Source organism: Cyrtonyx montezumae, unplaced genomic scaffold (genome assembly GCF_038088225.1).
Source record: "Cyrtonyx montezumae isolate F1298 unplaced genomic scaffold, pur_monq_1.0 scaffold_3, whole genome shotgun sequence".
Taxonomy (NCBI): Eukaryota; Metazoa; Chordata; class Aves; order Galliformes; family Odontophoridae; genus Cyrtonyx; species Cyrtonyx montezumae.
Genome location: NW_027072034.1, coordinates 33,052,586 through 33,067,016, shown reverse-complemented (window position 1 = coordinate 33,067,016; position 14,431 = coordinate 33,052,586). Strand labels below are relative to the sequence as shown.

General features: G+C 41.9%; 1 protein-coding gene across 7 annotated transcripts in view; it reads left to right on the top strand.

The window, feature by feature from the left end:
• MAP4K4 (mitogen-activated protein kinase kinase kinase kinase 4) overlaps nt 1-8,110 on the top strand; it is a 143,166-nt gene extending 135,056 nt beyond the window's left edge. For all 7 annotated transcript variants that reach the window (XM_065741135.1, XM_065741131.1, XM_065741134.1 and 4 more), the window contains 5 exons: nt 2,527-2,627; nt 3,374-3,523; nt 4,136-4,295; nt 6,268-6,407; nt 7,017-8,110. In XM_065741135.1, the coding sequence (XP_065597207.1) occupies nt 2,527-2,627; nt 3,374-3,523; nt 4,136-4,295; nt 6,268-6,407; nt 7,017-7,100 (635 nt within the window). In that variant the 3' untranslated portion in view covers nt 7,101-8,110. The remainder of the gene's footprint in view (nt 1-2,526; nt 2,628-3,373; nt 3,524-4,135; nt 4,296-6,267; nt 6,408-7,016) is intronic.
• The last annotated feature ends 6,321 nt before the right edge of the window (nt 8,111-14,431 follow it).

The following is a 14,431-nucleotide window of genomic DNA, read 5'->3' as shown; positions in this document are numbered from 1 at the left end:
ATGCTGGGCTGTGAACTGGTGCAGGCACAGATCCTTCGTCTGTCTTCTTCCCGTGGTGGATGCAACTTCCAGGAGAAAGCTGATGGGGACAGTAGGGGCTGGTGGCATTTCACCACCTCTGTTTAAACCCTTTTGATGATAGTGGGAATCATCAACCAGCGGCTGCTCCCTCTCCCAGCAGGTTTCCCTGTTGTTTTGCATGCTGAAATCAAATTCTGGAATTGAGTGAAAAACATCTCATTTTTAATGTCGATTTTTAAGCCTAGTGGAAAAAAAAAAAAGCGTGGGAGGAAAAAGCAAGCTCAGCTAGTGCACGAGCTTTGGGGAGGCTTCTGGGAACAGAAGCATATGTTTAACTTCAGGATGATTCATTGATTCCCTTTAGCTCATGAACTTTCCTAACGCTGTCTCAGATCCACTGCAGTACAGTTATGGGATTACAGGGATGAAGTGTGTTTTCACTAGGCAGGTGCCTTTTGAGTGCCCTTAAGTTGCTTGAATGGATTTGGCTGTAGAAGCTTCCACCACAGCTAGTCGAAGATGTCATGTTTTTGCCATTTGCAGTGAGCCTGCTGCCCTGCAGGTGGGGGTATGAACTAGGAGCTCTTTCTTACACTTCAGTGTCATGGTGCATCTTAATGCACCCTGGGTGTTGCACTTGGTTTGATTTTCTCCTAACTGGCCCAGTTCCTTTCCAGCTGTATCAGTCAATGTACAGCAGAGCAGTCAGACTGAGCTGTTTCTTTCTGTCATGCATGCGCTCTTTCAGAAGAACATAATCAGTAACTAGTGCAGTAAGTGACTGCTGAACCTTGAGCTTGACCCCAAAAACAATTAATAATGTACTTCCCTGGTATCATACCCCAGGGTGTCAGCAGCATAATGAAGTGGCCTGTTAACAATACATTAACAGCTATTGAAAGGAGGCTTTCCAGTAGGGAAACATGAGAAACAAAGAGCATTCTCTTCCAGATGAAGGGTGATTTGTTGCAGCCTGGCATTGAACTTCTCTCTGAACCAGAAATGTACAGTAGACTTCTTCAGGTAGTGAGAGGCCCCTCTGGCAGCTGTGCCTCAGTTCCCAAGAAGGATGAGCCCTGTGAATAGTTGTGCCTGCAGTCTGGAGGTTGCCAGTGAGGCAGCTGGCACTGGTTGCTTCCTTGTCTCTTTGATGCAGTGGCGTTTCAGACATCAAGCTGAAGTGGTATTTATGGATCGCAGTTGCTTCAGGCAACTTTTGGCTCCTCTCAATGATAAATTACTCTTTTGAAACTTAAGATTTGGGTGAATTCCCAGATAGCACCCAGAGAAAAGAGTGAGGATTATCAAAGGTTCCCTTTCACAGATAAGGTGGTTTTGTTCAATATCCCCTTTTTCCCCAAGAAAATATTCCAAGGAGTCTTGCAAGCCATACAAGACTGAACAAAAGCTCTATTTTTCCATCGATACAGCTGTGGAGGTTGAGAGGCTTTTTTTGTCTGCTGAAGTGTCAAGTCTTCTAACACTTAAAGCTCAGTATTCTTTCTTCCCTGCAGAATAAAATGTGGAGCAAGTAGTAGCTTTGTCTCCCTACTGCCTACCCAGAGATAGCAAATACAAGCTTTTACAGTAGGCAAGATATTTGAAATACATTAAAATAGTATTTATTAAATAAATGTTCTTCTCACAAGTCTGAGATTTTTCATTCCAGCCCTATTTCAAAATCAATTTTAGTTAGGAGATAGTAACAACAGGTGGAGATGCAGGGATTTACTCACTGTTTTCAAAAGCATTGCACTCCTCTAATACTTAAAGAGATAGAGGAAGCCTCCTGAGATGTGTCATCAAATAATGACCTTTTTTTTCCCCTTCTCCTCCAAAAAGAGCACCAGAAACAGGTTAACAAACCTCAGTGTTCTGGCAGTCCCCACAGTCTCATCCCACACCAATGAAGATGGCAGCTGTAAATGCAGATCCAGCCACACTACTTGAATATATCTATTAACTGAGGAAGAGCTTTTTGGCAGCCACCTAGTCATTTTCTGTTAAGATTTGGTAACAGTTTTTTGTTTTGGCAATGAGCAACAATAAAAAAAGTTGCCTTTTGTTTTTGAAATGGACTTGTTTCTCAACTTCTCACTTCAGTTCCCTTTTTTCTCTCCTTTTCTTTGGGAATTTTTTCCATCAGCTCAAAATACCACTGCCAGTGCTGTGATTGTGACTGCCAACGAACTACCACAGTCATTGGCTTCTTTTATTAGAAATGTCCCTGCCTGAAAACTGATTTCTTGATGAGCTAGCACAGTCTAATGGGGAAAGAAAAGTGTAAATAAGTGTGTACTGGCTAGGTAATTGAAAGCGTGATGACAGGTTTGGTTGCTGACAAGAGCAACAATTTTTGTGTTATAAATGTGTCAAAAAACTTAGCTGCTTAAATCAGCAATTCTAAAATGAAGCTTTACTAAAATCCTTCAAACACGCTTAAGTATGGAGAAATACTGTAGTTTTCTGGTTACTGAATTAATTTTTGTTTTGGTTTAATTTCAGTAAAATATGAGAGAATCAAATTCTTGGTAATTGCATTGAAGAGTTCCGTGGAAGTCTATGCATGGGCACCAAAGCCATACCACAAATTTATGGCCTTTAAGGTAACTGTATATTTCAGCCATCTGTTGGGTTTTCACATATCGGGTTACAGTTACCCCTTTTACCAAAGTGCTCAGACGTTTTGTCATGGTTGTGGTACAGGTTCTTTGGAAAATCTGCCACGAATTTCTTGTTATGCTTTCATTTATGGATACAGGAGGGTTGGTTCTGAGTGACAGTGTACCTAGAATGCTGAATTGCGACCGAGCATAAATGAATGTTTGAAACAACACAGTATCACAGCAGTTTGCATCCTTGCTGTAAATAAAACATGAAGCCAAGAGAAGTGAGCTGAGTCTAAACATCTTCATGTGAGCAGAAGATGTCATTGGATTATGCTCAGCTTTGTTATATTTTGAATACATCGAGAATGAAGTTAACTGCCTTGGTCCAATTACCAAACTGATTTCCAGACAATCAGTCACTGCCGGTTGTGCAGATTGAAGTAAATACTACACGAGTATCAAATGGCTTTCCCAAAAGTTCAAGGCAATTCTTACTGAAAACAAACAGACCAATGAAAGTAAACCCGAGGGAAAAGAGTGTATAATATTACATGATTGAAATGCAGCAGGGTACTGAGCGATCTCTCCTTTTCTGTGGAAGATGTTAGCCTCTGACTGCTCTGGTGGATGGAGGCCAAAGACATGCTGGAGGAGTAGACTCATCAAGTGTGCATTAGCAGCTTTTATGAAACCTGTCGAGGTTCTGAACAGCAAAGTAAATCTCACTGATCGTTGTCTTGCAGTCATTTGGTGAACTGGTACATAAGCCACTGCTGGTGGATCTAACTGTAGAAGAGGGTCAGAGACTAAAAGTCATTTATGGCTCCTGTGCTGGCTTCCATGCTGTTGATGTGGATTCGGGATCAGTCTATGATATTTATCTACCAACACATGTAAGAAATTTTCCTGGTTTTTTGTTTTGTTTTGTTTTGTTTGTTGGGGGGATTCTTTCCTTCTGGTTTTCCCCTCCCTCCTTTTTCGGCTGTCCCTAGGGACAGTGGGAGCAGGTGGAGGGGGACAGACAAATGTGGCTTAGGGCCTTGGGCCCTGCACTCTGTCCTGTCCTCGAGGTCATTGAGTCTCCTTGGCTGGGAGCTGCAGGTTCTGGCTTTCAGGGATGATAGCTAGATGGCTGAGTGCATAGGAAGGGGAAGCGGTGCAGTCAGCTGCAGGGAAGGTGGCAGTATGGATGATACGAGTGCTCTCTGATAATATTCAGCAGTTTTGACAAAAACCAGGTGGCTTCATCTCTGCCCATGGAAACAAATGGGCGCTCCTACAGAGAAGTTCATCTTTCCTCTATTTAGATGTCTGCCTTAAGATGTTCCCTAAAGTTTTCTAACTACCTGTTATCGCTGGGTAGAGTGTCTTAAGTTGGGGGGGAGAGCTAGCACTTCTGGTGTGCATCTGTGATCTGCTATCAGACAAAAATAAGAATTCTCCCAGCACAGGCTCTTCAGTATTAAAATAAAAAGATGACTTTGTCCTCACTCCTGTCTCTTTAGATCCAGAGCAGTATCCAACCTCATGCAATCATAATTCTCCCAAATACTGATGGAATGGAGCTACTGGTCTGCTATGAGGATGAAGGAGTTTACGTAAACACATACGGAAGGATCACCAAGGATGTGGTTCTGCAGTGGGGAGAAATGCCAACTTCAGTTGGTAAGTGCCCTGAGAGAATGAAATTTAATGTGCCGTAAGAGAGCAGGAGTGCATGTGGGCAGAGAGAAAATGCATCAGGTTTGACCTCAGATTCAGAAACAGTGATGCTGTAGTATTGCTGAAAAACAGCTGTGCGAAGTTCAGAGGAATCGTATGAATCCATTTCATGTTTTTTTAGAACAAAATCCAAGCAAACATTTTGTAGACTTAAGGGATAAAAAACTCCTTTATCATACAGCACGATCTTTGCAGGCTATTACAGATTTTTTCCTAGACAGCAACAAAATTATGAAAATGATTAAGTATAAAGATATGTAAAGTGGCACACAGGATATTATTACAGGTACTCTGTGCTGATAACAGCCTGTGTGATTTGTTGGGTTTATTTTAATTCATCTGCAGATTGCTGATCTATCTTCGCATGACAGTGTAATGGCCTGTTGGTATGGGTGCTCTTGCTGCCTATGCTGCCTTATTTCAGTGCTGAGCATGGCATGGGCTGTGGTTACACCTTTGTTTTGTTGTGCAAACACATTGAGTTTTCTTGCTTTGGAGTGGATGCATATTTCAGTAGGTTACTGCTCAGATTTTTGCTGCTGCTGTTAGAGCAGTGTGAACAAGAAAGGAGTTCTGTGCATGGCATGTTCGCTCCGCTGCAATTAACTCTTGACTAGATCTGAAAGCAAGCAGATTATATCAACTGGCAAATTGTAGAGCCCTGGGGACTGAAGTGGCTGTGAAGTAAAGGGCAGTGAGGCAGTTGATACCATCAGAATATATCTCATCTGACAATTCTAATAAAATGTTTGGCTCAGTTATCACTAGTGACATATGTAAAACTATTTTGGCACGACAGTGTATGTGTTGGTATAGACGTGTGTTGTACCATAGCAGATCATTTGGTTTGATTTCACTGGAAATTAATTTGAAAAAAAACAACAAAATGGAAAAGTATTATGAAATCAAATCTTTTTAATTTTTCCTTGTTAAGATCTGTTGTGCTTCTTTTTTTTTTTTTTTTCTGTTTGGTATGCATACAAATCAGAGGCAGCAGCTTATTCTTCACTAAGTTCCCATATGTTGTTTTTGGCAGCATTCCTGAGGCTATCCATCAAATTGCTTTTTGAATATACCTTTTAATAATGTTGGCGCCTTTCTCCTTCATTCAGTTTTTAATGCCATCAGGAACAGATTTTTTCCTCATGCCAGTACTAATCTGTTTCCCCCAGTGATTCCCTAAGGAATAAATGCTCGCTTTTAATTTATTTGTGTGCGAAGGAAGGCAGAAGGACAAATAATAGTACTTCCAGTTGGAGAGCTTAATATGAACCTTCTTTAAAATATGCAGAGTACTTGTCAGGCCAGCTGGCTTTCTCAGGAAGGAAAACAGATTTTTGAAGTATTATTCCTATTAAAAGCAGTTAACTGATTTTATCTTTTTTTTTTTTGCCTAATTTTCCCACTCTGTCTCCTTTTCTTTTGCCAACAAACTCCTGCAAAGTGAGGAAATGACACTGTAAGACACAGAAATGATGCTGGGGATGTTCCGGAGTGGATAGGCTTTGTCTGTTTAAACTTTGGGTTCTGTTTTCTCTTTGTCAGCACCTAATTAACCTGTCTCCTTGCCAAACTTGGGAGGAAAAATCTGTGTAAAACTCAGTGTTTCTTCCATTTAATTGAAGGTTGGAAAGCTTCTATTGTGCCATAAGTGCTCAGGCACAAAATACGTTACTAACATGGACAGCTCATATGGTAATAAAAGAAAAGAAAAAAGGTATTTGGGGGCACTGTGAAAATGCTGAAGGCTGAAATAGCACTCTGAGCATTTGTTGTTTTGTTTTTACAGTATGTACATACAGGTCATTTTTTATTACAGTGTTTAAGTGAATTCCTCTGCTTTTTTAAAAAGTTACTCTGTGTTGCCCTCTACCTGTGATAACGGGCTGTGTTGTGCTGTGTTTTCTCTCCACAGCGTATATTCGATCCAATCAGATTATGGGCTGGGGAGAAAAAGCGATCGAAATACGATCGGTAGAAACTGGACACTTGGACGGTGTGTTCATGCACAAAAGGGCACAAAGACTCAAGTTCTTATGTGAACGCAATGACAAGGTATAATCCACCCCCATCCTGTTTCTTGCCAAGATGATAAACGTGTACTTTAAGCGGGTACTTGCAGTGAGTTGACCCCAACCAGCAGCCAGACACTCCTTTCTCATGTGGAATGGGGAGACAATACAAGGAGTGTGAAAAGGCAGCTTAGTAAGCTTAATGAGGATGGTGCAAGCTTGGCTGTGCAAGCCAAGCATAATAAGGAATTCACCAGCTTCTTCCTATCACAATGATGTCCCCATTCCTCCCCCTTTCTATCAGCTTTTCATACCAAGCATGCTTTCATACAGAATGGGCTATCTCTTTGGTCTGCTGGGGTCGACTATCTAGGTGTTGTCCCCTCCCAGCCCTTTGGGGGTGAGGGGCCTGCTAAGAAAGCCTTGATGCTGTTCAAGCACTGTTTGGCAGCAGCCAAAGCGCTGGTGTGTTAGCAGTGCTATTTTAGCCATAAGTGCAAAGCTCAGTACCGTGTAGGATGCTGTGAAGAAAGCCAGCTCCATCTCAGCCAGACAAAGTACAGAGCTGTAATGGCATTGTAGATGTCACAGGCAGCAAAGACACAGGGAATTCTCTGCTTCCTGACCTGCTGAATTTCTCTTTTCTTCACAGGTTTTCTTTGCCTCTGTACGGTCGGGTGGAAGCAGTCAAGTTTATTTCATGACCCTTGGCAGGACTTCTCTTCTGAGCTGGTAGAAGCAGTGGGCTTTGGCGAAGAATTGCTGACATCCAGAGTCTGAGATCTTCATAACTCGGAATTATTTTCAACTGGAGTACAGACCTGCACTAATGCAGCACTCTGTGTAAATGTGTGTGCAGGCATCACTGGCGTTAGGTTTCTTTTTGTTTTTCGACTGAGGCTGTGAGGCAGCTGGTGCTGTAAAGATATTGCCATCAGGTGCTACAATGTCTTTGAGGTTTGGGATCACGCTAGAAAGCTACAGGTCTTTTTTTGCCTTCAGCTCCAGGATTCCTAGGCTTTGAAAGACTCTGTTTGTTAGTGTTAAAACAGAGAGGGAGAAATAAAAAAGGAAAACAAAACAGACTTACCATGAACATGCTGTTGAGTGGAAAGGAGGCAGGCAAGAGAAGGTGAGAAGTGGTGTAGAGAGTCAGAAAGGCTGAAACAGAAGGGCAGATCTAGTCTATCTAGTAACGTTAACAATGTATTTAATTGACATTTCTTTTTTGTAATGTGACGATATGTGGGCAAAGAGGAAGGTGCAGGTTTTAAGAAGTTAATATTTATAAAATGTGAAAGACACAGTGACTAGGATAACTTCTTCTTGGGGACAGGGAGGGTGGGAAGGGGTCGGGGTGGAATTCTTGGTTGTTTTTTTTTTGTTTTGTTTTTTTGTTTGTTTGTTTCTGCAGTTTTATTTTGGCCTGGCCAATAACTTTAGTCATTTTCTGTGTACCAGGTATTGCCTGAAACATGTGCAGATGATTGAAAAAAAAAAAAAAAAAAAAGGAAAAAGGAAAAAAAAAAAGGAAAAAAAGACAGAAAAAAAAAAGAGAAAAAAGTTCATTTTCTATAATGATTCTGTGTTAGGCCAGAACTTGGTTATGTCACAGTATTAGCACTGCCTCAGTTAAAGGTTTAATTTTTGTTTAAACCTAGAAGTGCAACAACAGTTTTACCACAGTCTGCACTCGCAGAACTAAAAAAAAAAAAAAAAGAAAAAAGAAAAAAAAAAGAAATAAAATCCAAACTACATATGTTTATTTTTTTGTGCCTACCTCATTGTTTTTAATGCGTAAAATAAAAGAGGTGGTTTAGTTTATACATTTTTAGATGAAAACCATTAATGTCTAATTTAATCTTAATACCAAAACTACCAGATTTGAAAGGTTTCTGACTGTTATTGTGTAGCAAGTTTCAGCAGGAGGAGAAAGTGGGCCGTTGGGGCAATAGTGGTAGCGTTGTGGCAGTGAGACACTGATTATTGTAATTTGCTGACTAAATTTGGAAAGCAAGCATTTTTCTGAACCAGTTTCATCCGTAATAGAAGTCTGAATTTAGCCTAAAACCAGAGGTTTCACTCTTCTAACATGTGGGCTTAGCAACAGGCAGGTAAATAACTAGGCTAGTTCTATAAACTGTTAAATGTTGTAGGAAACATTTTGGGGCGGTGATGTTTTTTCTTTTTTAAGAATGCAATGCACTAAAACTCTTTTAAGAATGTAGTTAATACTGCTTATTCATAAAAACAACGTATACTTGTGTTTAGATGTAAGATCCCAGCTCTGGCTTTTTTCTTTCTTTTTTTTTTTTTTTTTTAAGTCAGTTTTATTTTATGAATAAGTTCTGACATTTGTAATAAATGTCTTGAGAGTAATAATTTGTTTAATGGCTACACGTTCATTACTTGAGCAAACCTTTGAGTGTATAATAATCTGTTGGTGATGTAATAATGCACAGTGTCATGATTCAGCCGTTTTTATTTTCGGTTTTGTTTCTTTTTTTTTTTTTTTAATTATTATTATTATTATTATTCCTTCGGTGGGGTACTTTGTTGACAGCTGCCTTAAGCTGTTCATTCAGTGAACAGGCTCTCAGTGTTCCGTGGGCTTTGTCTTCTGCTGCGTTGAACTTTCTCTCCTGGCATGGCAGGTAGGGCTTTTCCAGCACGAGCTGTGCGGAGCTGAGACTCAGCCAACTTTCCTTTGATATCAGTCCGACTGCTGTAAATCCTTCAAACCCAAGCAGCGTTTCTGCTCAAGGCTCCTTCGAACGTCACAGACAGTGTGAGAGTGAGCGGTAAATGCGTACCACGAGTGCATGTACACACACACCCACACACCCCACACACCAAAAGAATTAAAACTCAAGAAAGCCTTACATTTGCTGGCAGAGGAGTACCTAGAAATATTTTTTTTAACCGTGTGACTTTTGGATAGCGTTGAAGGTGAAGGATGTGTTTCTTTTCGTGCCTGGCACGGTCTGCCAGAAGAACGATGAACCTTTTGTACTCTTCACGAACTAAAGGGGACTCGGAGAAGCAACGCGGGTGTAATCACACGTCGGCCCTGTAGTGTAGCTTACCCAAGCTGATTTGATCCAATGTCAGTCCGCGTGATTTAACTCTTCCGGCGCTCTGTGCTCCGAAATCAATGTAGTCCTTGAAAGCTGATGCTGTTCTCTCAGAGGAAGATGCTCCAGTGCTGTAGGGATTCCCAGGTCACAGATGCGTGCTGTTGGCGTTGGGAGGCTCCCGGGGGGAAGCTCCCTCCATCTTCGCCTCCGTAGAAGTGCCGGGACAGCAACACGGCAAGGTAAACCCAGTATTACAAAACCACTACGTACACAGACATCGAACTCTAAACAGTGCTTTCGTAAGCAAAGAAGAAAAGAAAAGCTCCTAGATTTAGTTTTAAGCTTTAATAAGTAATAATTTTCTGTATCTTTAAGTCAAAGTAACCCTAACTTGTATGACTGCAGTGTTTTTATTTTTTATCTTATGCACATGTTATGTTGGAGAAAATGTTTACAAAAATGGTTTTGTTACACTAATGTGCATCACATATTTATGGTTTATTTGAAAGTGATTTTTGTGGGTTTTTTAGTTTTTCATAGTAGTAGTAGTACACTTTTTGTGATTTATAACCCCAGACTCTGCTGATTATAAAGATGCTGAACAATACTACAAAAATGACAAACTGCATTAAAATTACTAATCGTAGAGCTGCAAAGCAGACTGGTGACAAGTAAAACACTCAGCCTTTTTTTTGCAGTGCTATCTAACTTGTCTTCTGTGTATTATGGAAATTACTGTTTTTTCCCCGTTTTTCCTTAAATAAAGTCAAATTGACACCTATCGTACGTGGAAAGTATTTTGAATATCTGCTGGCTGCAGAAGTCAAGCCGCACATTGCCCAACTGCTTGTGTAAGAACAAAAGCCTTATTGTCAGATCTCAGTTTTATGGAGACTTTGACAAGAAACTTGGGCTTTTTAAATTCTTTTTTGCAGAAAGCCCTATCTCCTCTGCAATTGCTCTTTTGAGAATTAGTCGTCCTTTATAAAAGAAAAATAAGAAGCTTAGGAACACTGGTAGGTATCCAGTGGCTCAGGAAGAGAGGTTGCCTAAAGGAGAGCCTGCAAGTGCTGTGAACGTGCCCTCCCTCCTCCCTCCAGCTGTCAGCGTTGGTGGCTGGGATGAGTCGCTGCTGAGGGAGCACCATGAGCAGGATGGAGACCTGGGCCAGGTTCTCGTGTGGTCTAAAAGCACGGATCCAAGAAACGACCCAGGCTTTCTGAGCACCGAGCCGTGAGTACTGGGCAGGTTTGATGCAAGGCTGCTGTGTGTGCCAGCAGAGTTGTCGTTAGCCTTTGTGCATGTTTCCCACCATGGACCGTGTTTGTTTTCTTCAGTGGAGATAAGCAGCAGATGTTTCCTTCTGCATAGGCTGCTCTCTGCTGGAGGAGGGGGCAGCTTGTGTTCCCAGCCTCCAGCCTTCCCAGTGGCCTTCTCTTGAAGACAAAAGAGTGTTTGTGTGCTGAAACACATTCTGGGGTTTCATTTGCTTCCTACAGACAAAGGTGACTGAAACCCTTGAGCTTTCCGCTTCTGTATGTACCAGAGACTGAGAGAACTGTTGGGGCCAGCAAGCAGCTCTTGCAGCTGCCGGCTTTCCTCTGTCATCCTTCACCTGCTGAATACTGCCCTGAGTTAGAACACTTTTTGGATAGTCAGGCACCTTAGCTAACAGCGAAACAAGAGCTTGCTGCAGGCTAAGGTACATTGGATCCAGCAGCCCCAGGGGTCTCTGGTGGCACAGGCCGTAGAATGCAACACTTTCCCACTCCTGTGAAGGGATATGCGACAGGAAGGTGGAGATGAAGGCATTTGAGCAGCTGATCTCAGTGGGACTTGGATTGGTGGCAGTGGTGAGACAGACCCAAGTGAGGAGCACAGAACACGAATGGTCAAAGGCATCAGCTTTGCTAATGGAGTGAATGGGCGCTGGCCCATTTCTCACCAGAGCTCAGCATGGAGAGTTGCACCTGATGTGAGGAGCCACGGGTTTGTCTCTTTTACCCAAGTCAAAGGCTCAGAGAATGCCTTCTATGATTAAAACAAACAAAAACGCTCCTACAGTTCCTTATTTTGATGCTTAAAGTGTAGCTATTTTGATGTATAGGGATCACCCAGCTGTAGGCATTAACTCCATTGTGGCCTTAAGCATCTGTTTAACTTCAAACATAAACACAGCCATGGCCCCGTTCTCCCAGGCCCTCAGTTGTGTCCTATAGCCTCTGTGGAATGCTTTAGTCCCAAACCTTGAGGCAGACTTGTGGTGGGGCCCACACTGATGCAGAGTTTGCATGGTGGAGCTGCAGCTGCGTGTGTGTGGAAGCTCAGTCTGAAGAACTGCCTCCCTGGACTTCATGAAGTCCCAGACCTTCCCAGATCAAATCATAAGAACTTCTGGAAAACCCATGTGGAAATTTTCTCCATGTTTCAGTAATGAAATTAACTGAAAGAGAAGAGAGCATGAACTGGCAAAGAACATTAAAATGCAAAGTATGTAATTATAGACTCACAGTGGTAATGACTCTAACGGTTATCAGAGACAAGTATAAAACCAGAATAAATTATTTCAGGGCATAAAGAATCAGTTATGGGTAATTAAGCGGCAATTATCATTACTATACTGCTATGATGTATTTTTTTTAAAGCTAATTTCTCTAAAACGGAGTAACACAGGTTAGGCATACATTCACCTGCTGTCTGCCATTCCAATAAAAGCATTTTTCGAGTGTTTTTTTAAAACGTGCCAGTGGAGAAACTGCGTTCCCTTTATGAAGTGTTTTATTTCACATCACACTGTTCGGTGCCATCATTCAAACTAAGGCTCAGTGAAGTGCATTAACTCATGCGTACTGTCAAGTGTGTAGGCCAGCAGCCAGCTTCAGTTGAGTTCTTCACGTACTTAACATTGAGTGATCTGGTAAACTGGCTGTTCCAGTTTCTAGCTGAGTGCAAGGACGTCACAGATAAGAGTGGCTAACAGTGTCCTTGGTTCAATCCACAATGCTCAGATGGCCAACCTGGAAATCAGCCTGGGAAAAGCTTCAGTTTACAGCATCGAGACAAACTGTTGTTGATGGCCATTAGCCTTAAAAGGCCCCTTATGAAACATGGCAGGTAACAGCTGGCTCATGAGCAGCTGCCCTGGAGGCTGTGCTGAGGGCTAGCTGTGCTGCTGATGGAGCCAGAGATATGTGGGGTGGCTGTGTCCTACAAACAACGAGCTGAGAAGTCAGCAGGCCGCCTTATCGTCATCTGGAGGCACTGAAGACTTGGCAGCTGGTGAGTAACTCCCTGCTGGTACCAGTGTACAGACTCAGAAGTTCGGCGTCCTATCTGGCTTTCATCTGCTGCCAAACTGCTGGGGTTCTCCAGGCAGTGGGGTGTCTCAGAGACTATGGGAAGGGAACTGCAAGCTGAGGTTTAGTGACCTAAATCCCATGTGAGGTTTTAATGCATTTTGTCATGACGTCGAAATCTTCATTGCAGGACTTGCCATCTGTTGCATGTTTTTGTGTACTGCCTTGCGTAACGTAACCAGTTGATACTGTAACATGAATCTGTAGAAAAAGGATTCTTTAGCAATGCTGAAAATGGAAAAACACCAGGGTTTCATGTTCCAAACTTACACTTAACACAGATCCCTTTACTACTGTTCACAACTTAATTACGTTTGTAGGCTTTTCCTGAAGTGTCATATTCAGTCTACAGCAGATGGTCCTCATGGGAGGGATAAGTAATTCAGAAACCCTTATCCTTGTTAATTAGGTTGGGAGCCTTATGTGAGTCGTACTCGGTGTCATCCAAAGTGCTCATTTTATCATATGGTGTATCAGCTTAATACAGGTCCCCAATAGTAATGAACCACTCTACATTCCTGGAAGGCAGGAGAGGCTTAACATTAGAAGCACATTTTTTTTTTTTTTAATAATAATTACTATTTTAATCTCATAATCTCAATTTGAAATAGAGAACAAACAGGTTTGGGGGCTTTTTTTTTTAATAGAATTTCAAAAACATTTTGTTTCAGAAAAGTCGAAGCAGTGCAGTAGTTGGTCAAAACTGATTTCTTCAACTTGGGTACTATAATCTTTTGTTTTCTATAATAACCACCGTTGTGTCAGCACATGAACTGTAATTCGGATTATAAAGGTATTTTCACATGGTTATCTATGTCCACCACGCTCAGATGCTGGGCTTTTTGAAAGCACTTCTCTCATGGTCTGGATCACAAAGTTTGTCTTTGAAGAGAAAGTGTTGTGTGAGGCTACATTTATGCCTCCGAGCAGATGAGAGTAGCTCCAAAACCCATGTATTAAGCTGCAGCCAGTTGTGTGTGTTTTGAGTAGGTGCCTAGAAGTGATGTTTTCTGTTGGAACAACTGAGATTTGGGTTTCTTCAGGTATGCTAAACACAAGGAAAGAACAAGTTCTTTGTGTTCAGCCAATCACATCCATGGCTCAGTGAGGGAAGAGAGCTTGTGATGGATGGATGGCTGTTAGAGTGGAGATAAGATGGGTATTACCTAAGCAAAAACGTGTTTCCAATAGAACAAAGAGAAGAAAGAGCTGATTGTGCTATGCTATAAAATCTGTCCTCAGTGGGTGCCTGATTTCTGGTGTCTGTTTTCCAAGCTTGTCTATGGGATGTGATTTCCTGTCAGTCTTGAAAAATGTGTCGTCTGCCCCCAAAGTACCAAGCACGTACCATGATCTCGTATTTGTGAACACAGCATGAAATCATTTTTTCCACTCATCCCTCATGGCAAAAAGTTGCCCACTGCCTGAGGGCTTTTAAAGAGAGATTCATTGCACCATTCATGACACAGACACGAGCCGCCAGGCTGCAGCATATGGGCATAAAGAACAGATCCCCTCTGCTCCTTGAAGCACATGTGTGTGTGGCTACAAATCACACAGCGTTATTCAGCACTGCTGTTCACACATTCACAGAGAATGCCTCACAATTGCATTTCTCAGCTGAGATCGATCCA